Genomic DNA, 21,047 nt, shown 5'->3' with positions numbered 1-21,047 from the left:
GCATGGGCTGTCAATAATCTCAAGTCTGCAGTTTCAGCAACTACAAGTCCCAGCAGGTTGACAGGTTTCCTAGGCTCACTCTGCACTTCCTTCTGCATAAGCCTGTACTGTGAAGACTGTAACAACATCTCTGCCTCAGTAAAGATAGTTTTCCATAACCTTGCATTGTGGTCATCATTGTCCCCACCCCTGACCCAGGAGAACTGTCTCAACCTTGGAACATGTAGGTTAACATAGTCCTGGCGTCACAAATTTTGCTTCTCAACCAGATACCACCTGTGGCACCACACACATATCTCTATAAGATAGCCTTATGGCTCTTCCATAGAGATACATAAAGGGGGTAAACACAAACTCCCTTCCCATGGAGAGCCAGGGCCCTGTGCAGGAGTTTGCGGTCGAACCAACCACAATCTAAAACTTATCCCCTCTCCTTTAAATAGGGGATAGGTTTTCTTGCATGATATATTATAAAGTTGTTTCAGTTCTCAGGCTTAAGTCTTTGCATATTTTTATTCCTAATGTTTTTAACCTTCTTCAAGGTAAGCCAGAATTAGCTATTTTGTTAGCAAAAGTTCTGCTTCTTTATTAAGGATGTACATGAGAAGTTAAAGGTCTGCATTAGAATAGGAAAAAAAATGGCTGCCTTTTTCCCAAGGGAAAGCAACACACCCATTGGCAGTGTCTGGCATGGCAGCTTAGTGCGCCTCACTTTAAAGTAAAGGATGCAGTTAAACGATAACATTGTGCCAAACAATTGCATTTAGTCATGAAAATGTATATATATATTTTTTTGCAGCCGAAACAGTCAGAACTCAAGTAGCCCAATGGTTTGGGTGCACATGGACATCATAGTGAAAATGTCACTCGATCTCCGAGGGTGAGTATGTTTTATAAGAATTTTTTTTTATAGTTGGATATGCCTACTGATAAGAGCCAGGTCAGTATAGACTAAATCCAATGCGGATAAGTGATCTCATAAAAAATACAGTAGCTGATAAACTTATGGATACGAAATGAATATTTGGTTAAAAAATAAATATCTAATGTATTTAAAGGTGAAGCTAGCAGCAATTTTGACCACACTAACCTGAATATACAGTTAGTTGGCGCTTTGTACCGGTGAAGATCTGTGCAGCCATTCAGGAAATATTAATCTTGTTGCTCGTATGGTATTTTCTTCTTAACTGTACTAGAGGTGGCTGCTGCTGTATGAGCAAAGCTTTTTCCTGCCAACTCCAGCCATAACCCAACCCCTTTTGGCCGCTAACTTCGGCCCCTTTACAGACCTACTGAGGAAGAGGGATAAATATTTATGGAGGAGGCGGATTTATCAACAGAAAGGGTGTGGCTATTGGCCGAGTGGGCGAGAGAATGTGTTGCTCATACAGCAGAAGCTGTTTCCAGTGCACTTAGGAGAAAATACCACATTAGCAACAAGTCCAATATCTCCTGGACGGCTGCACCAGTTTTCACCCAGAATGAAGCATTAGAAACAGGGTCACCCGCTTGATCTACTTGTATATTCAGATTAGTGCGCGCGACCCTGTTGTCAGTTTCCCTTTAATACAAAACATGACCGTGCATTGGATAAGAAGAATGGCTCTACTGGAGATTGTGCCACTATGACATTGTAGCTTAGCCTTAAATTACCAATACACATTAGTAAAAAGTTGGCTAAACCCATCGACCATCTAATGTGCAAGAGGGCCTCCCTGACTAGGGTTCATAATTACCCATTATGCATTGATTGATGGGGTTTTATTCCTTCCATGAAATAGGAGTATTCACCCGGCAGAAGTTATTCTTCCTTTACCCAACTGGGAATTAAATGAGGATTCAAAGAACCCCAGTGATAGAGGAGAAATGGTGACTCAAATTTATGAGGTAAACCTCTTCCTGTTATTTAGAAGTGAATTTACATGTTTAGCCAGATCCCTACATAATATATATATATATATATATATATATACACACACACAGTTATAGTCATGGCTGTAAATTTTGGCACCCCTGAAATTTTTCAAGAGAATAAAGTATTTCTCACAGTAAAGGATTGCAGTAACACATGCTTTGCTATACACATGTTTATTCCCTTTGTGTGTATTGGAACTGAACCAAAAAGGGGAGGAAAAAAAGCAAATTTGACATTATGTCACACCAAACTCCAAAAATGTGCTGGACAAAATTATTGGCACCCATAACTTAATATTTGGTTACACACCCTTTGGAAAAAATAAATGAAATCAGTCACTTCCTATAACCATCAATGAGCTTCTTACACCTCTCAGCCGGAATGTTGGACCACTCTTCCTTTGAAAACTGCTCCAGGTCTCTCTTATTGGAAGGCGCCTTTTCCCAACAGCAATTTTAAGATCTCTCCACAGGTGTTCAATGGGATTTAGATCTGGACTCATTGCTGCCACTTCAGAACTCTCCGGCGCTTTGTTGCCATCCATTTCTGTGTATGTATGTTTGGGGTCATTGTCCTGCTTGAAGACCCAAGATCTCAAGCTTTCTGACACTGGGCTGTACAGTGCGACCCAAAATCCGTTGGTAATCCTCAGATTTCATGATGCCTTCACATTTAAGGCACCCAGTGCCAGAGGCAGCAAAACAAGCCCAAAACATCATTGAACCTCCACCATATTTCACTGTAGTTACTTTGGGGGACATTTATCATTCAATATAGACGTTTTTTTCCATCTATCTTTGGCGCTTGAATGTCACAGTTATGTAAATTTAGCGACTTATATGCGACTTTTTGAAGTTTCATAGTGTTTTGTCTGGCAGTACACTGTTTTCTGATTTAGACATGCACTGCACCCTTATTTATCATATGCGACATTTGTAATAAGTCGCAAAATATTGCGCTAACCCCGATTTCTAGGCGCAAAACTACGCATACCAAAAGCACACGTACAAAACCTCTCTACCCTGCGCAAAACAAACAAACGTGCACAGCAGCGGGGAATTTATTATCTATGGTAGACACAGATGATAAATTACACGCTGCTAAGCAAAAAGTTAGAAGGAAAAAGATCGGTAAAAAAAGAGTAGGGTACACTTTTAATGATAAATGTCCCCCTGTGTTCTTTTCTTTGTAGGTCTCATTCCGTTTTTGGTAAACAGTAGAATGATGTGCTTTACCAAAAAGCTCTATCTTGGTCCCATCTGTCCACAAGATGTTTTCCCAGAGGGATTTTGGCTTACTCAAGTTCATTTTGGCAGCAGTGGGATCCTTTTGGGTCTCCTGCCATAGCGTTTCATTTCATTTAAATGTTGACGGAAAGTTCGAGCTGATAGTGATGCTCCCTGAGCCTGCAGGACAGCTTGAATATCTTTGGAACTAGTTTGGGGCTGCTTATCCACCATCCGGACTATTCTTCATTGACATCTTTCATAAGGGAGATTAGCTACAGTGCCATGGGTTGCAAACTTATAGATAATGTTCCACACTGTGGAGAAGGCCAAATCTAGATATCTGGAGATGGACTTGTAACCTTGAGATTGTTGATATTTTTCCACAATTTTGGTTCTCAAGTCCTCAGACAGTTCTCTTTTTCTCTTTCTGTTGTCCATGCTTAGTGTGGGACACACAGACACACAAAGTAAAGACTAAGTGAACTCCTCTCCTTTTTCTCTGCTTTCAGATGTGATTTTTATATTGCCCACACCTGTTACTTGCCCCAGGTGAGTTTAAAGGAGCATCACATGCTTGAAACAATCATATTTTTCCACAATTTTGAAAGGGTGGCAATAATTTTGTCCAGCCCATTTTTGGAGTTTGGTGACATTATGTTCAATTTGCTTTCTTTCCTCCCTTTTTTGGTTTAGTTCCAATACACACAAAGGGAATAAACATGTGTATAGCAAAACATGTGTTACTGCAATCCTTTTCTGTGAGAAATACTTCATTTTCATAAAAAAATTCAGGGGTGCCAAAATTTACGGCCATGACTGTGTGTGTGTGTGTGTATATATATAAATATATATATATAGTTTTTGTGACTTACTGTATGTAGAAGACAATGTGAAAAGTTGCTGTACTATTGTGTGACTATAGCAACTTCTCTTGATTGTTGTTCAAACAACCACACAATAACCCCTTAAGGACCACAGGCTTTTCCGTTTTTGCACTTTCATTTTTTCTTGATCACCTTCTAAAAAATCATAACGCTTTCAATTTTGCACCTACAGACTCATATTAGGGCTTATTTTTTGCGTCACCAATTGTACTTTGTAATGACATCAATCATTTCACCACAGAATTTATGGCGAACCCAGAAAAAAAAATATTTGTGGGGCAAAATTGGAAAAAAAAATCCCATTTTGTAACTTTCCGGGGCTTCAGATTCTACGCAGTGCACTTTCCGGTAAAAATGACACCATATATTTATTCTATAGGTCCATACGGTTACAAGGATACCCAATTTATATAGGTTTTCTATATTTAACTACTTAAAAAAATTATTACTACATGCACCAAAATTAGTATGTTTAAAATTGTCCTCTTCTGACCCCTATAACTTTTTTATTTTTCCGTATACGGGGTTGTATGAGGGCTCATTTTTTGCTCTGAAGTTTTTATCAGTAACAAGATTGTTTTGATCTGACTTTTTGATCACTTTTTATACATTTTTTTTAGGTTATACAAAGTTTACATTTACACACGCGACGATACCACATATGTTTATTTTTATTATGTTTATATATTTTTTATATGGAATTTGGGAAAAGGGGGTTAATGTGTGTGTTTTAAACTTTTTAAAACTTTTTTTTTTTACACTTTTAGTCCCCTTAGGGGACATTTAGGAGGAATCATTTGATTCCTGATACAGATCAATGTGGTTCCATAGAACCACATCGATCTGTGTGTTCTGCGCTCGATTGATAAAGCCTTGCCAGGCTTTATCATTCACAACGCAGCAGCCGACACAATACACAGGAACAGATGTAAGCCCTCTGGCTACCTCAGAAGTGGTACCCCACTGGACCACCAGGGAGCAGTTAAACGTACCTTTAGACGTCGCTCTGTGCACACTGTAGAAATGCTGTAGTGGAATTTTGCTGGCAAAATGGACGCCCACCTTAAAAATGAACATAAGAAGGTGTATGTCGGCATGCTTCCTCTGCAAATGACTATGGCAGGACCTGCTGCAAGCAGGCATTCAACCGGTGAAATTACGCCGGCTGAACATCGGCAGTGTAAATGAACCCTAAGAATTCCTGTCCAAGGCGTTCCCCTAATTAGTCCTATTCTGAGAGTGGGCTGGAGAGTAGTGGAGGAGTTTACAAAATACAATCTGTTAGACTAAATGTTATTGGGGAGACAAGTGAAGATTTGCCACCTCTGAGCTCTACCAGAACCTGTTACCATCTGCTCCTGAGACAAGGACAAAAGGGAAAAGCAACATCATCAGGAGCTATAATAAAGAGGACCAGCTTCTGGCACCATGGATACACCAACATTGTAGGTTACCAGCCAAAAGTCTTTCTATTTGTTCAAAAACTGCATGTACCTTTTGGATGAACCTGATGGCGTAAGGAGTTGTAAGTTTGTTTTAGCTATCATCATGTCTCACCTCATCCTTGCACCTGACCTTCAAAAGCACCCCAAAATGCCACCAGCCCAAACACTACACAGAATGTGCCTCTGGGAAACATTGGTACCATCGTCTTTAGTGGAATGCTCCGTCGCCGTGCCAGTCTATGAAATGTAAGGGGTCTCTCTGGAAACCCTCATGCCATTGTGACCAATAAGAAACCAACCATTACTGGTGTGAGGAGTACACGCCTCTTATCCACAATCAACAAAATGTATAAAACTAAATTAGAAAGATACACACAGAAAACCAGTCATAAAAAAATTATTAAAAAGCATAAGCTTTATTAATGAACATAGAGAACTAAACCTTTTACAATACTGGGATTCTGCCTGCTACCTTAAGTTCTAAATGGTGATAAGGTGCTCTACGTTCTGGACCCAATCAAGTGCAACCGCCATTTACCAATAATACACAATACTAAAAAGCAGCAGGAATGTGTATCACATTTTTAAGGTGGAAGGATCAACATAGCCAGGTCCCTATGTGTTCTTTTATTGGTTGTGGCCTCCTCAGGGGCTGTTAAGCATCAGCCAACCCACAGGCTTTCCTCACTTGTACCATTTGTGCTCCATCTGGGCTGCTGCAAGTGACAGTTCTGCAACTTTTCATGTCCTGCTCATCTCAGCTTATCCTACCTATATGTGCTTGCTTTCCCTTGTCCAACTTTTGGCAGTTCACCTAATCTGGCAAAGCCATGTTTGGCTAGATATTTCCACTGCAGGGAAAATGTTGCATTACATAGTAACCATTAAAATTAATGTACATATTATATATGGATGAGCTAAGTACCTCTGGCGTCTCTGTGTTTCCTCTGTTCTGGCTTATAGATTGGGGTTTCAATGAGGGACCCTGTGTTTACACTACGTTTGTAGTGTACGGGAACAGGATATAGCAGGGGTGAGCAAAAAACGGCCGCTCCCATATCCCAGCCGCATCCAGCCCGAACCCCATTTATTTCAATGAGCCGACCAGAGTCAAACGCTGACTCCGGTCAGCTTATTTTTGCCCCATATACCGGACCTAAAACCGTGGTATACCACGGCCGTATCCTGTTCCCGTACACTACAAACATAATATGACATCTACTCCCAAATCATCCATGCCCCCTTATAGAACACTTGGTTTCAAGATATCTTGTCTAATCTTGACTAATATTAAGTTTGTGTTCTTTCATAGCTCCATAACGGTGGACCTGGCACTGTCCATGTTCAGTTAGTCATTCAGAGCCCTGAATACTATGAAGGGGAACTTTTCCTGTACCCATTCAATCTGATGATAGATGACAACATGAATTGTTCTCAGAGGTCACCCATAAACACTCTACAGGTCAGTGGATCCGCTCCATCTTATCTCATGCCAAGTGTCTAAGCTTTACATTTCTTTCCCAAAGGATAGCCTGTCTTTTCCGCTCCTGGATTTTGCTGTCTTTTCTTACAGTAGGGATTTGTAAAGGGGCGGCCTCTCTCCTGCCCTGCATCTGTAACTATATTATCTGTCCAGTTCGCTGCTGCTTCAGTAAATTCACTAACTTCTTCTGAAGCAAAATAGCATGTTGATAATAAATATTATTTTTAACATTTTTTTTATTTTTTATTAGCTTATGAAGCCAACTGTGGCCCCTCTCAGCAAGGCAGATAGTCATAGAATGAATAGGAGAGAATTGCGAGGAGATTATGATGATGATATGAGGACAGAAAATGGAAGCCAAACCCCCACAGAAGACATTCTCCATTCTAAACTACCCCTTCTTCTAGTGAGTACAGAGGTTTATCATTTTAATATAACACTAGGTATTGTTTTTTGTTAAGACCTCTTTATGCTGCCGTTTGATCTGGGCAGTGGTTAGGTAAGTGCACTGCCACTCCATTGCCAAATAGTTGAATAGATAGTTGAATACAGCATTAGGTTTTCTTCGGAGGTCCCAAAGAGTTTGAATAAAGCAACCGTGTGCATACTCGACTGCTGTTTAATTTAAACAGGGGTACTCGGGCCCCCATTCTCGTGATCGATAGAGACAGATATAGACATTTGATAGATTTATCCTGGTCCTCCTGGTTCATGAGTAAAATGTTAGAACTACAGTTCAGTGATGTTTGACATAAAAGGGGTATGCCAAGTCCTTCTTACCCATAATAACGACAGACACCTGGAATGGAAGGAATTGGCCACAGCAGCCACTTTATTATAAATTAACAATATGTAAAATGACATGGAAATAACAAACCCCAACCTAACCTCGAATCACACAATGTCCTGCCCAAAATTGACCCAGAAAAAGGTGGTCCTCGAAGCGTAGCCACTCTACTACCGGTCCCCCCACTCCAATCACGGGCAGGCTCTTTACCTCCAGCCAATCCCACTGGCTCGGAGGCAGGAAACTAATAACCTGCTGGGACCCCCTGAGTCCTAAGCTTCCCATCTCTTCTTCAATTCCCTGGAATTGCCAGCTGCCAAGGTTTTGCCCAGAACTGACCTGGTTCCCTCCATCCACCTTTTAAGCCACCTCTTATTACTATTGACTTTGAGGACCCCCTGCCCCTCCCAACTGCTGCAACAAAAGAAAGAATGACCCCATGGCTGACAACCCCCCCCCCCCCCCCCATTCCTGGCTCCCCAAAAAAAGAGACAGCCACCCCAGAAAGGACAAACACAAGGGCAGGAGGGTGGGGGATTAATTTAAATTTAGCAGGAAACAACAAAAAGGGGTTGCCCTGACCCTCACTGCCTTATATATCCCCCTAATTGCCACCACCATTTACTCCCCCTCCCTTCTGTTCCCTAGCCCCCCTTCATCCCCCTAACCAATCACCTCCTTCCGGCCACTAGTTCCCTACTCAACCCTCTCTTGTCCCTTCCATGACCCTAGCCCTCACTTCTTCATCCAACTTTCATTAACCCTTTAGGTCCCAGTCCTGTCAAACCCTGTCATGATGGCCTCCCCCTAGCTTTGCCCTAGTCCTGCCAAACTTTTGGGGTTTATTTACACATTGGGGTCATGATGCATTTTCTTTCAAAACTGCAGCAAAAATACCACAATGCAGGAGTCAAACTAAGACAGCCGACAATCCCTGTGAGAAAATAGTATATAGGCCCCTGGTTCTTCAGTAGCTCATGATAGAGAGCTATTATGTTGGTTTATATCATATCTTTTTCACAATCCACCAGTAACTGTCATGAAACTTATTAGTCCCTTAAATGGATTATCATAAACAGAAGGTACTGCACCTTGTAGTAACTTTTAGGGTAGCGATGAGCCCCCTTATCTTCACGGTTTAAGTGCAGCTGCATAGATTGGATATTTGATATGTCAGCCCCAGCTGTAACATTGGAATAACCCTGTAGACAGGCAGCGCTAAAGAGAAGTATCAGAAAGGTTGTAATAAGACGTAACAGTGCTGGCCGAAAGTGACCTCAAAGTCTGTGGAAAGTTTAGTGACAACCCTTGGGGACATTGTAATGGAAATCATTAATAGTTGTCACCAAACATTTGTTGTCTCTGCATTAGATGAATAAATGACTTAACTCAGGTCTACTCAGTAGGTATAAAATATTAAAGAGGCATTAGATATAATGAAATAAAGGTCCTTGTTTGTATAATGAACAGTAATTCAATCTTTCAATATATTTTCTGTATTAAATCCTAATGGTTTTTAAGATCTCTGCTGTTATTCAATAAAAGGTCTAACAGGTAAACTGTGAAGAACTTGTGTGATCATTACATGAAAAAGGACATACTTTTATCCCCTGAAAGTGAACAATGAATAATCTCAATAAATGACAGCAAGCAGAGATCTTAACATAGTGAGGAATTGATACAGAAAAATATTTAGTAATACTGCTTAGATGGGTTTTCCAGACATTATATTTTTAAGTGTTGAGGGTGCACTTTAAAAATAAAAAAGGCGTTACTCACCTGCCTGATCCCTCACAGTTGCTGTTCCAACATTCCCTGGTCCCCACTGCACATCGCTGCTCTCTGCGTCTGGTTTGTAATTGGCTAAGTTGGCATTTCCTGCACAAGCAAAATGTCATCCGTATACAAAAAAACGAAAAAAAACTTTGGGGGTCGGGGCAAAGTATGTCTTGTTTTTATTTTATTTTAAAAGCGCTCCCACTACAAAAAAAAAAAAAGTTTTATTCCAGGAAATTTTTGTTATTGAAAGCATAATATTTATTTTATGAAACTGTAAAATGTAAACTATTCAGGAGCTTTTATTTATTTCTTTTTAATAAAGAATTGTGCTAATTCGACTTGTTGGGAGATAACATGTGTCATTAAGAACATGGAAAAAGGGCACAGAGCGACGCTGAAACTTGACTCTGTTCTGTGGGTCTCCAGCTTCCTCAAGGTAGGGAATATATAAATAACTTTGGTTTACTTCTATAATATAGTGCAATTGTTCAGTAGTTCTGTGTTCTGTATGAAAAAGTATGAAAAAATAAACATAAGCAGGGGTGTAAATAGAATTTATGGGGCCCCATAGCAAAAATCGAAATTGTTCCCATCAGCAGCGGCCATTAGTCATGTGTGGTGCACACTGGCCATAAAACAGGGGCTACAGTAGTACAGCTCATTGTCTAATTGTCTAGCCTAATCCTTAACTCAGTAATAGTGCCCATTTTGTGACCCCATATAGTACCTAGGCTCCCTCAGTGCCCCCATATAATAGTTATGCCCCTGTGCTCCCATATAGTGGTTAGGCCCCCAGACTGTCCTATATAGGAGTTAAGCCTCATATATTATAAGGACCCCATGCTGCCACGATATAGTAGTAGGCCCATAAAAAAATACCCCTTTCCAAAGTTTCCCTTAAGCTCCTTATAGTGACAAGATGGAGTTGCTGGCTCTGCCCTGTTGTCGGCACAACATACATTCAGTTGTGTGTGCGTTTTTAAAACTCATACCCAGCTAAAAGCCACACTCGCCAGGGATCCGGGGCATCGGTCCCAAATTCTCTGACTTGGCCCCTCTGTTCCCTGCGAACCATAGCAGTGGTGTACTATGCCTCTATTATAGGTACACCACTGAAGTACATCTACAAGAACCTACTGTAATGCAGAGTTCATCCAGAACAAGTAAAAAATACTGCTTTGGGGCAGTTTCTAGTTGTCTCATATAGTAAGAAAAAAAATCTTTCAAACTCTATCCCCAGATCAATTATAATGAAAGACCTCCAGATTGTAGACCTCTCCTCTCTCTCTATAGACTTCGATGTCATGAATAGTGTTGGGCGCGAATTTTCGCATTTCAAATTTTTGTGGCAAATATCGCAAATTCGCGAATATTGCGAATATATTCTCTATATATTTGAAATTACGAATATTCACTTTTTTCCATATATGCGCATATTCAAATTTTCAAATATTCGCATATTGCTTCTTTTCACTTGTGGGCCAACTAAAATTATGCAAATACACTTGTCAGAGGTTATCAACAACATCCCTAGCAACCAATAGTAAAGTTGCCCACCCCCTCACTGTTTTCTTCCTCGAATATGCGAATATAACGAATACGCGAAATTCATGAATATGGGACGAATATTCATCTATATATTCACGAAATATCGCTAATTCGAATATGGGTAATGCCGTTCATCACTGGTCATGAATAGCAATGCAGCCTATGACTGGCTGGTGATACTTCTAATACTTGTATAGGGTGGATCGTAGTACCAGTGATACCTAGAAAAGCATCCTTAACATCTAGAACATTATCTCCTGTCCTAAATCTTGTCCTTTCCTATTGTACAGAGACCACAGCAGAAGTTCATGTTGCGTTCCAATGGTTACTTTGAGGTGACAGATGTTCCTTACAGAATCAAGCCTACGGCCTACATATTCAATGATACATCTGTAAGTTTTTTGACTTTTGGTTTGTATATAGCTTGGGGACCATACATGCTCCACTGTCCTGGGCTAGTTTCTCTAGTGGGACCAGAAAAAAAATGAAATGTGAATTGGAATCATTGTATTTCCAGGTTGGCAAAGTTGAATAGATGTAACACATTGATGATATAAGTTGGCAGTGTGGTGGGGCCTAAATAAGTGTTAGTCAATTGTGTGACGTATGACTAGTAGACAAACAGCTGCAAGACCATCTTACCAACTGAATCCTGAAATACCCCTTTAAAGATACATTTGGGACCTACAGGTTACACAGAAATATATTTACTATCGGGTGTACGCTTCGTTGTGTTGTATAAGACCATAAATGGTTGCACATGACATTAGATGGGTACCGATACAGTATATGGCCAATGGTCTATAAGCTTTAAAGGAAATCTGTCACCCGTGTCACCGGCACTAACCTGTCGGTACCAACAGGTAGTGCAGGTGACACTGATGACAACAGTACTTACCTTGTCCCGTTCCATGGCAGGGATCTTCGGTAATCTAGTCCCGGCACCCGGCTTGGGCCACAAGCAGCATGACCCTGCAGGGAGCAGCAGCGGTGACATCACTAAGCTCCGCCCATGCCTCAAGCCGCTCCTGCTATCTGCTGTGTCTCGCAGAAACGGTGACGTCACTAAGCTCCACCCGTGCCCCAAGCTGGGTGCTAGGACTGGAGCTAACGGACAAGATTACCAGAGATCCCTGCCACGGAACGGGACAAGTACCGTTGTCATCAGTGTCACCTGCACTACTTGTCGGTACCTTCTGGTTAGTGCAGATGACACTGGTGACAGATTTCCTTTAAGTCATACTTGTAGTGCTATAAAAATGTAAGCTTATAAATGAAGAAGTAACAATGTACTAATAACCACATGACATATTAAAAAAGGTCCTGGGATCTGCTCATGTTAACTAAAAAATTATCTCTTGTCCTCTGCAAAGTCTGTCCTGTCTTTGATCTACATTTCTGCTTGTAGGCTGACCTGGTGGTCCAATGGGTAACTCCTGATGGACAGAAAGAAATTCCCTTATGGTGGATAATCCTTGGAGTCCTTGGGGGACTACTCATCCTTGCAATCTTTATATTTGTCATGTGGAAGGTGAGTAGGAAAAATGGCTTCCGTTATATACTGTGTTTAGTTTCAATAACACCTGTTCTAAAAATGGAGTTATGGAATCTAATCTACTTCTCGGATTTTTGTAGCTTGGATTCTTTAGAAGGAACCGACCACCTTCTGATGATGAGGACAGTTTAACCGAGGGGCAATAATGGATGATCTTTCACTTCATTGTGATGTTAATGTCTTTGCGGTTTAAAATAACTTTTTGTGATCATAAAATTCTAAATAAATAAACCATTCCTCTTTTACATTCATGTTGAATAATTATGCAGTGTACTATTTTTAGGTATATACCTTTTTTCCTTACTTGTGTTTTTGTGGGGTTTCTCCAACATTTAAAAAAAAAAATTTAAATAAATATTTCTAGACAAATCCCAGTCGCCAGGTCCCCATTGTGATTGAGAATTTCTTCTTGACATCTTGGATTTTGTTAGCCCTTTCCTGCAAACCTGTTTCATTGTAATTTCAAGTGACTCATTACAACCAACGTAACTGGTGCAGCAGGACGATAGCACTGACTCAGGAGCCCTACCGATCCATGGCTGGGGCCAGCTGTCATACATAGCCATCCATGGGAACTGTCAGGAGTGGAACAGCCTTCTGATCCTGACAGTTGACCCTTCAGATGTTGTGGTTAGTGCGATCACAGCATCTAGAAGGGTGACAGAGGGAGGGACGCCCTCTCCGTCCTTTATCTTCACCCCATGACAAGATCACGGGGTGCCGATGGCAGCCTCTGAACATGGCCTCTGTTTTCCTGGCCTGGCTACAACTTCTGAAACCTTTAAAAAAAAAAAAAAAAAAGAAAGAAGAGCACTTTTTTTTTTGTTAATCTCTCCTCTGTAAAAATGCAATAAAAAGTTATCAAAATATCATACCCATAAAATTGTACCACTAACAAAAACATACCTGTAAGCCTTCACACAATGTTGTCCTTTTTTATGTTGCAATTAAATTTATTGTTTTTTTTTATTAACTATATTATAGTATATTTAACTACAGTTAACCCCTGCATGCCCATAGTGTAGATATGATGTCTCTAACTAGTAACTAGCTCTGGTCTAAGGTTTTTATTTTTAATACTTGGGATGAGTGGGTTAGAGTTAGCGTTGTACTAGCTGTGCAAAATATAACTTGGAAAATAGTGAACAAAACATGTTTAAACAATCACTTCTCAAAAATTGTCCTGTAGATTAAAATGAAAATTGACTTCTAATTTTTGTTTTTATGTAACAAATTTTTCAAGCCCTGCAAAAGGTTAATGGGCCGCATTGTGTTTCTGAGGAAATTAGATTCTGATCACTGTTGAGAACAAGCACGGACATGGGCTAAATAGACATCAGAAAACTCAATCTTCCATTTTGCCCCTTAGCCGCACACACAAGGATTATCTGATCCACTTTTCCTACTAGGACAAAACAAGACACTGCCTAATTAATCTGCAGAATTAATTACATAATTAATTGCATACTTAATAGGCCTCTCCTTAACAACCCCTAAAGAAACAGGAATGTTTTTTCCTGGCTGATGAGCTTGCTCACCTTCCAGTATGCTCCTCTCTTGTCTGATGAGTTTACCCTTCGGTGTGCTCCTTTGGGAGAAATTCTCTGGAGGTGATTGGCGGCTCGGCGCACATCATTTTGTGCATTACTAGTGGGTCCTCAATGGGGTACTCAAGTGGAAAAAATTTTTTTTTACATCAACTTGTGCCAGAAAGTTAAACAGGATTCCAAATTACTTCAATTTTAAATCTTAATTCTTCCAGTACTTATCAGCTGCTGTATACTACAGAGGAAGCTCTTTTCTTTAATTTATTTTCTGTCTGACTACAGTGCTCGCTGACACCTCTGCCCATTTCAGGAACTGTCCAGAGCAGGAGAAAATCCCCATAGCAAACCTCTCCTGCCCTGGACAGTTGTTTAAATTGACAGAGGTGTCAGCAGAGAGCACTGTGGTCAGACAGAAAACAACTACACAATTTCCTTTGTAGTATACAGTGGCTGATAAGTACTGATAGGATTAAGATTTTTAGATAAAAGTAATTTACAAATCTGTTTAACTTTCTGGCACCTTTGTTCACCTGTCTAATCTTGGGCTTTCCTCTGCACCATGTGTATTTACAAAAGTCCTGGTAACCCTGGCGGCCATTTCAGAACCCAGGGCATCTTCTTTATGCTTTACTTAGACGACTGCCCGATCAAAGTAGCATCCAGACAGATCCTTCTATAGCATATAACCTTAACTTTCACAGTGCTAGGAAGTCACAGGTTCATTATAAATCACCCAAAATCAACACAGTACTTGTTTCTTGGGTTCACCATAGAGTCTCAGCAAATAATAAAATCTGAATTCGGGTAGAAAAACAGACATGGTGCACATCTACAATCTTGTATAATGATCTGATTGCTTCTCAGCATAATATAAAAAACTAACAGGTTGCTAGTATACATTTTTGATCAAAAAGTACAAGCCCACTCGCCACGTCAAGGCCACCTATCCAGAGTGGGTCCCTAACGTCCCTAGCATAAAATGGCGCAGCGACCACCACCGCCGCGACGCCAATGCCCACAGGGGGGGGAACGACCCACCGGCAGAGCACCCCAATGCCACTCAAACCAGTCCATGGGCCGCACCCCCCCGCAGACACGGCGCCACGGCAGCAACGGACACCGCACAGCACCACACCAGTGTGAACAGGGATGTAATAGCTCACTTACCATACTCTCACAGTCAGACTGAGAGGCAGCTAGGAAAGAAATGGCCCATGTGCAGCTAACTACTGCTTATATAGGGTTGGGCTGAGGGGGTGGGGAAGAGTGCAGCACATGTTAAAACAAAGAAAAAGGAGGGGATAGAAATCACAGTGTGAATTCGGGTAGAAAAACAGACATGGTGCACATCTACAATCTTGTATAATGATCTGATTGCTTCTCAGCATAATATCAAAAACTAACAGGTTGTTAGTATACATTTTTGATCAAAAAGTACAAGCCCACTCGCCACGTCAAGGCCACCTATCCAGAGTGGGTCCCTAACGTCCCTAGCATAAAATGGCGCAGCACCGGGCGGCGACCACCACCGCCGCAACGCCAATGCCCACAGGGGGGGGGAACGACCCACCGGCAGAGCGGCCCCAATGCCACTCAAACCAGTCCATGGGCCGCACCCCCCCCCCCCCCCGCAGACACGGCGCCACGGCAGCAACGGACACCGCACAGCACCACACCAGTATATAATAAATAACAAATAATAAAATCTGTTAGATGAGAGAATCATCACAATCCGAGAAATCTGCACCATCCCGGGTTGTCGGTCAGTCTTCATCAGATCAGCTATGTCTGTTCTGAGCCTCATGAACTCCTTTCTCGATGTGGTGCTGTGGGCCAGAGTGCACATCAGGCCCCTTCATGCTGATATTCTCTATTCTTGGAATCATTGTCCTTGGGGGTCTGTCCAAGACCATGCACCTATTGTTGTTGACGAAAATGGAATGGTGGTGGCTGATCCCTAGTACTTTACAACAAGGGAAAGATCTTGCTTGGCAACCGCAAATCCTACTGACCAATGATGTGTCCAACTTAGGTTGAGTTCTAACACTTATCTCTCGTCCCGGAAAAAATAATTGAGAGCAGTTCCCTGCCTGTGTTGCACTTCAGCTGACTAGTCCAACACACAAGATACTGGTCCAGTTGGACAATCTCCCAACAGTATTATACATCAACAATAGTGTTGCTCGCGAATATTCGCAATTCGAATTTTATTCGCGAATATCGCATATTCGCGAATATTCGCGAATATAGCGCTATATATTCGTAATTACGAATATTCTTTTTTTTTTTTTTTTTTTTCACAGTACACATCACAGTGATCATCCCTCTCTGCTTCCAGCTTATGTGGTGTAAGAAGGCTCTAATACTACTGTGTGAGACTGGTGTGCATATTTTCGCATATGCGAAAATTTGCATATGATAATTTTCGCATATTCGCATATGCGAATTTTAGCTTATGTTAATTTTTGTATGTGCAAATTTTCGCACACGCGAATATTCACGTATGCGAAAATAAAACGAGAACATTACGAATATGCCAATATTCGCGAATATGACGAATATTCGTCCATATATTCGCGAATATTCGCGAATTCGAATATGGCCTATGCCGCTCAACACTAATCAACAAACAGGGAGGTACCAGGTTGGTTCACCTGTCAGAAGAATGTCACTTGCTCATGTCTGGGCATGAAAGCATATCCTAGATCTTCGAGCAGTCCACTTCAGAGATCTAGTGAACAACAAAGCAGATTGGTTCAGCAGAAATTAGGTGAACCTCCCAGAGTGGAGTCTGCATCTGGACATATTCCATCTAGTGACAGAGAAGTTCAAGTACCTAAGGTTGTATGTAGTGGCAACTAGTCATAACAGACAAGTGGAACACTTCTGCCTTATATTCAAGCAAGCTCATCCAGATTTCCTGGACGGTCTCTCTATATTGTGGAGGAACATAAACAGGAGAATACAGCAGCACACTGCTAGCACAAAGATACAGATAAAACATGAAATGCTGTATTGCTACAATGCAAAAAATGCTAAATGAGGTACTTAGCTCACAATTTGGCGGCCAAATAATTTGGACCATCCCACCACGATAAGGTGACCTCATTGGGACTGACCCTACACTGTGAATATGCCTCTGTGTAATCAGTTTAAAGGAGTACTCCGGTGCGCACTTTTTTCCTTTTATCCCGTCCGGGCTGCAAAATAAAAGAAAACACACTTTCTCTTACCTGCCAACGAGCCCCCGGAGCTCCGGTACACTCCGGTACAGGTGTTCGGTCCCCAGACTGTATTCTTCTTACTTCCTGTTAGCCCGGCACGTCACACGGAGCTTCAGCCTATCACCGGCAGAGGCGGGACATAGCTGTGGCCGGTGATAGGCTGAAGCTCTGTGTGACGTGCCGGGCTAACAGGAAGTAAGAAGTTCAGAAAAAAGTGCGCGCCGGAGTACTCCTTTAACAGGCTTGCAAGATCTGAGACATCCAGCACCTTATACAGCACCTAATAGAGGTGGGTGGGATGCAAGAGCCAACATGGAGGCAGCCACTCCCCCATATGTACAACACAAACAAGGATAAGTTGGCCAGCACATACTGATACCGAAACTACTGCATGGAAGAGACTGATTTACATCTTTCCTTTTTTTTCCACTTATTTTGAGAATCTTCTAGAAGATCAAGATGAAAAACCAAGATACAGAAATAACCATTCTGCATTTCTTACCCAAGAGGGCATGGCATCCACTTGTATTGTTGGAAGATTCTGCTATGCCCAAACATCCTTCTTCAGAATAACCTGGTCCATCCGACTCCAGACAGGCTTAACCTCACAGCATGGAAACTGAATAGGAAAATCTGAAAAGTCTAGGCTTATCGGATAAACTCACTGAGGTCTTACTAGCATCTTGCAAACCATAAACCACCAAGGTGTAAGACTGCATCATTATGAAGTTCCAGGATTGGTTTAACCTCTAAGGCTAGGTTCACACTGCGGAAACTCCAGGCAGAAAATTTCCACCCGGAGATTCTGAGTGCGGCCAGCGCCGACTGAATCAGGACCGTGCGGACAATGCAGTCTCCAATAGACTGCAATGTGTTCCGCGAGTATTTCTGCCTGAAGAACGAGCAACACCATTCTTCAGGCGGAAATTTCCAAGCGGATTTTCCATTCACAAATTCCGCTTCACAAATTCCAAAGTGTGAATTTGTGAACGGAAACCCATTCACTACACTACACTTTTTAGCAAGCGGAATTTCTGCATGCAATTTCAAAGTGGAATTGCAGGCGGAAATTCCGTAGTGTGAACCTAGCCTAAGAAGTAGATGTTTTGTCCTTGAACTACATTCTGGAATTTTCCATTATTTCTGCTGTACAAGGCTGTTTCTCTGGTAATGCGATGGTGAAATTTTTTTTAAAGCCTTTACTGGAAGCCGAAATGAAGTTTGTGTTTCGGAAGGTCACCTTTTTTCTTGCAATCAGGGGGTCCCAGCGATATTCCTGTCCCGGAGATCGCTGGGACCTCCTGTGATCTCCGGGACAGGACCCTGTTTCACTCTGTGAGGAGTGTGTGCTGTCTACCACTTGACGGCACGGGCTCCATTCATCTCTATGGGAGCAGCGATGATTGCCGAGTGCTGGACTCGGGTCTCTTCGGAACTCCCATTGAAATCAATGGATCGGGTGCCGTCTACCGCACATGCTCCTCACTCAGAGACGGGGACTATTGGAAATGGACCCTCCCCGAGATCAGCTACTTATCCCCTATACTGTATAGAATCTTTTGCAGCTTTTCTAATTGTATTGGGACCGATAAACTGTTGAAAAAGATTTTCTTCTTTCATAAATGCTGCAACTTGAGGCAGATAACAAAGCAGAGACATTTTGACACCCAGGACATGCCATCACTTGTCTTCTTTTGAATTAGAAGATTATATCAATCTTGCAGGGGATAGAGGGAGGTGAAGCTCAGCACAGCATCTATGACTCTTGAGCTTATAAATAAAGTATGATATTATAACCTTTCAAACAGCTATCAGATAAGACAAAGATATATCTATTATCTATCAGCCTATCTTTGCAACTGTGTATATGACATAGAGATGACAGTTTCCCTTAAAAAGGGTATTTCAAAGTTTTGCAAAAAATTCATATCCTGCTCCATTAGCTGTGATCCCATGGAGCTCTAGTTTGGCTTTGTCTGGTCCATGATCTTCTCTCTTCTTTCGCTTCCGCTTCCAAGATGAGTGCTGGACTTGCTGGCTCAGTCAATTATTGGATTAGATAGGGCACAGCCGTGGCCAGTGATTGGTCCTGCTCTGAGCAGTTCTCTTGGAAGCAGAAAGAAGAGAAAAGATCGGGGGATCAGTCAAAGCTGAACGGAAACTGTGGGGGAACAGGGTTAGGTAAGTATAGGTTTTAAAAAAAATGTATTCCCAGCAGGATGGGAATTTTTGCTAAATGTCAGATAATCCAAAGGATAGGGGATAAAATGTCAGACTGGCAATACAGGGTAATGATGTCACGATGCTCTGGCCCCTGTATCGCCAGTCATTACGCACAGAGCGAGTTTGCTCGGTGCAGTAATGATAGCGGGGCGCTGCAGCGGAGATCCCGGTGTCCTCAGCGGCAGGACCCCCACGATCTGACATCTTAACCCCTATCCTTTGGATAGGGGATAAGATGCTAGGGGTAGAGTACCCCTTTAAGGCAGAGCCACCAGGCAAGAGTTTGGCACCAAAAATTATCACTTTTAGATCTCAGCAGCCCTCCAATTTCCCTCCTTTTCTTTACCATCCTGCTCAGAACACTCATGACGCTTTCCTCCAGCCAAAACTCTTCTCTTCAGGACAAATATCGTAGACTCCCCATTTTTCCAGTGCCCTCCCCACCTATATACAATCTCCTCATCTTTAGACCCCAAACTGTAATAATGACCCCCTTGGTGTCCTGCAAGGTAAAAGTGGGTAGAATAGTAAGTCCCCTATTAAAAATAACAAAGGAGGACTCCTTTGATGTGAGCTCCATGCTGGCCGCAGCCTTTTAGCCTCTCTTAGTGCCAATTCTTGGCTCCTTCGCACCGGAGACCTCTCCCGCCCCTGGGGGAATATGTCCCGCTCACAACAGAAGAGGAAAAAGCAATTATCCCAGCGTTTGTCCCAGTCAATACCTGATTTATTCCGGAGCGGGTCGCGGTCCAAGATGGCGACGTCCTGCTCAAGCTCTCCAGCTGAACGAGGAGGAGCTTCCAGAACCTGCCGATCTCACTCCTACCTGGTGCCTGCACTGCATGGGGGCTGAGGTCACAGGTGTCCTCTCAGTGTAGGCCACAGGTCCTGTAGCTCACACCGAGAGAAAGCTTTTAGCTGTATGCGTGTGTGTGATTTGTAATTTACTTCAATATAAAAATCTTTATCCTTCCAGTACTTATCAGCTGCTGTATACTGCAGAGGAAGTTTTATAGTTCTTTTCTGTCTGACCACAGTGTTCTCTGCTGATACCTCTGTCCATCAAAAAATAGTACTCCAAAAAATTACAGATAAAGTACAGTGGGGAGGTGCCTAAAACCTAGCATTTAATTTTGATATTAGCGTTTAATTTTAAAATACACCAATATAGTGCAGTGAAAAATATCCCAAAATAACCAAAACTAGTTATAAAACTGATCGGGTTACTGTTATCAATTGGTGATCAAGCTATTTCACTGCATGATATCACCCATAGTAACCAGTGGAACCACTTCCACAACATACATTTGTCATAAGGGCAATAGCAACCAATTATACCACGTATGCCACATGTATATTAGAGATACGGTTATTGCATTATATCACCATTAGCAACCAAATCTCAATGCCCCTCATTCATCAAGTTAT

General features: G+C 41.9%; 1 protein-coding gene across 4 annotated transcripts in view; it reads left to right on the top strand.

Annotated features, from left to right (window-relative positions):
* The window catches only part of ITGA2B (integrin subunit alpha 2b), an 85,207-nt gene extending 72,160 nt beyond the window's left edge, over positions 1 to 13,047 (top strand). For 3 of the 4 annotated variants that reach the window (XM_056548853.1, XM_056548850.1, XM_056548851.1), the window contains 8 exons: positions 800 to 880; positions 1,782 to 1,887; positions 6,786 to 6,935; positions 7,207 to 7,362; positions 9,845 to 9,958; positions 11,361 to 11,462; positions 12,479 to 12,601; positions 12,706 to 13,047. In XM_056548853.1, the coding sequence (XP_056404828.1) occupies positions 800 to 880; positions 1,782 to 1,887; positions 6,786 to 6,935; positions 7,207 to 7,362; positions 9,845 to 9,958; positions 11,361 to 11,462; positions 12,479 to 12,601; positions 12,706 to 12,771 (898 nt within the window). In that variant the 3' untranslated portion in view covers positions 12,772 to 13,047. The remainder of the gene's footprint in view (positions 1 to 799; positions 881 to 1,781; positions 1,888 to 6,785; positions 6,936 to 7,206; positions 7,363 to 9,844; positions 9,959 to 11,360; positions 11,463 to 12,478; positions 12,602 to 12,705) is intronic. The other variant, XM_056548854.1, reaches the window with a different exon arrangement.
* Positions 13,048 to 21,047: the final 8,000 nt, after the last annotated feature.

The sequence above is a fragment of the Hyla sarda genome, chromosome 12 (genome assembly GCF_029499605.1).
Source record: "Hyla sarda isolate aHylSar1 chromosome 12, aHylSar1.hap1, whole genome shotgun sequence".
NCBI lineage: Eukaryota > Metazoa > Chordata > Amphibia > Anura > Hylidae > Hyla > Hyla sarda.
This window is presented reverse-complemented; position numbering and strand designations above follow the sequence as displayed.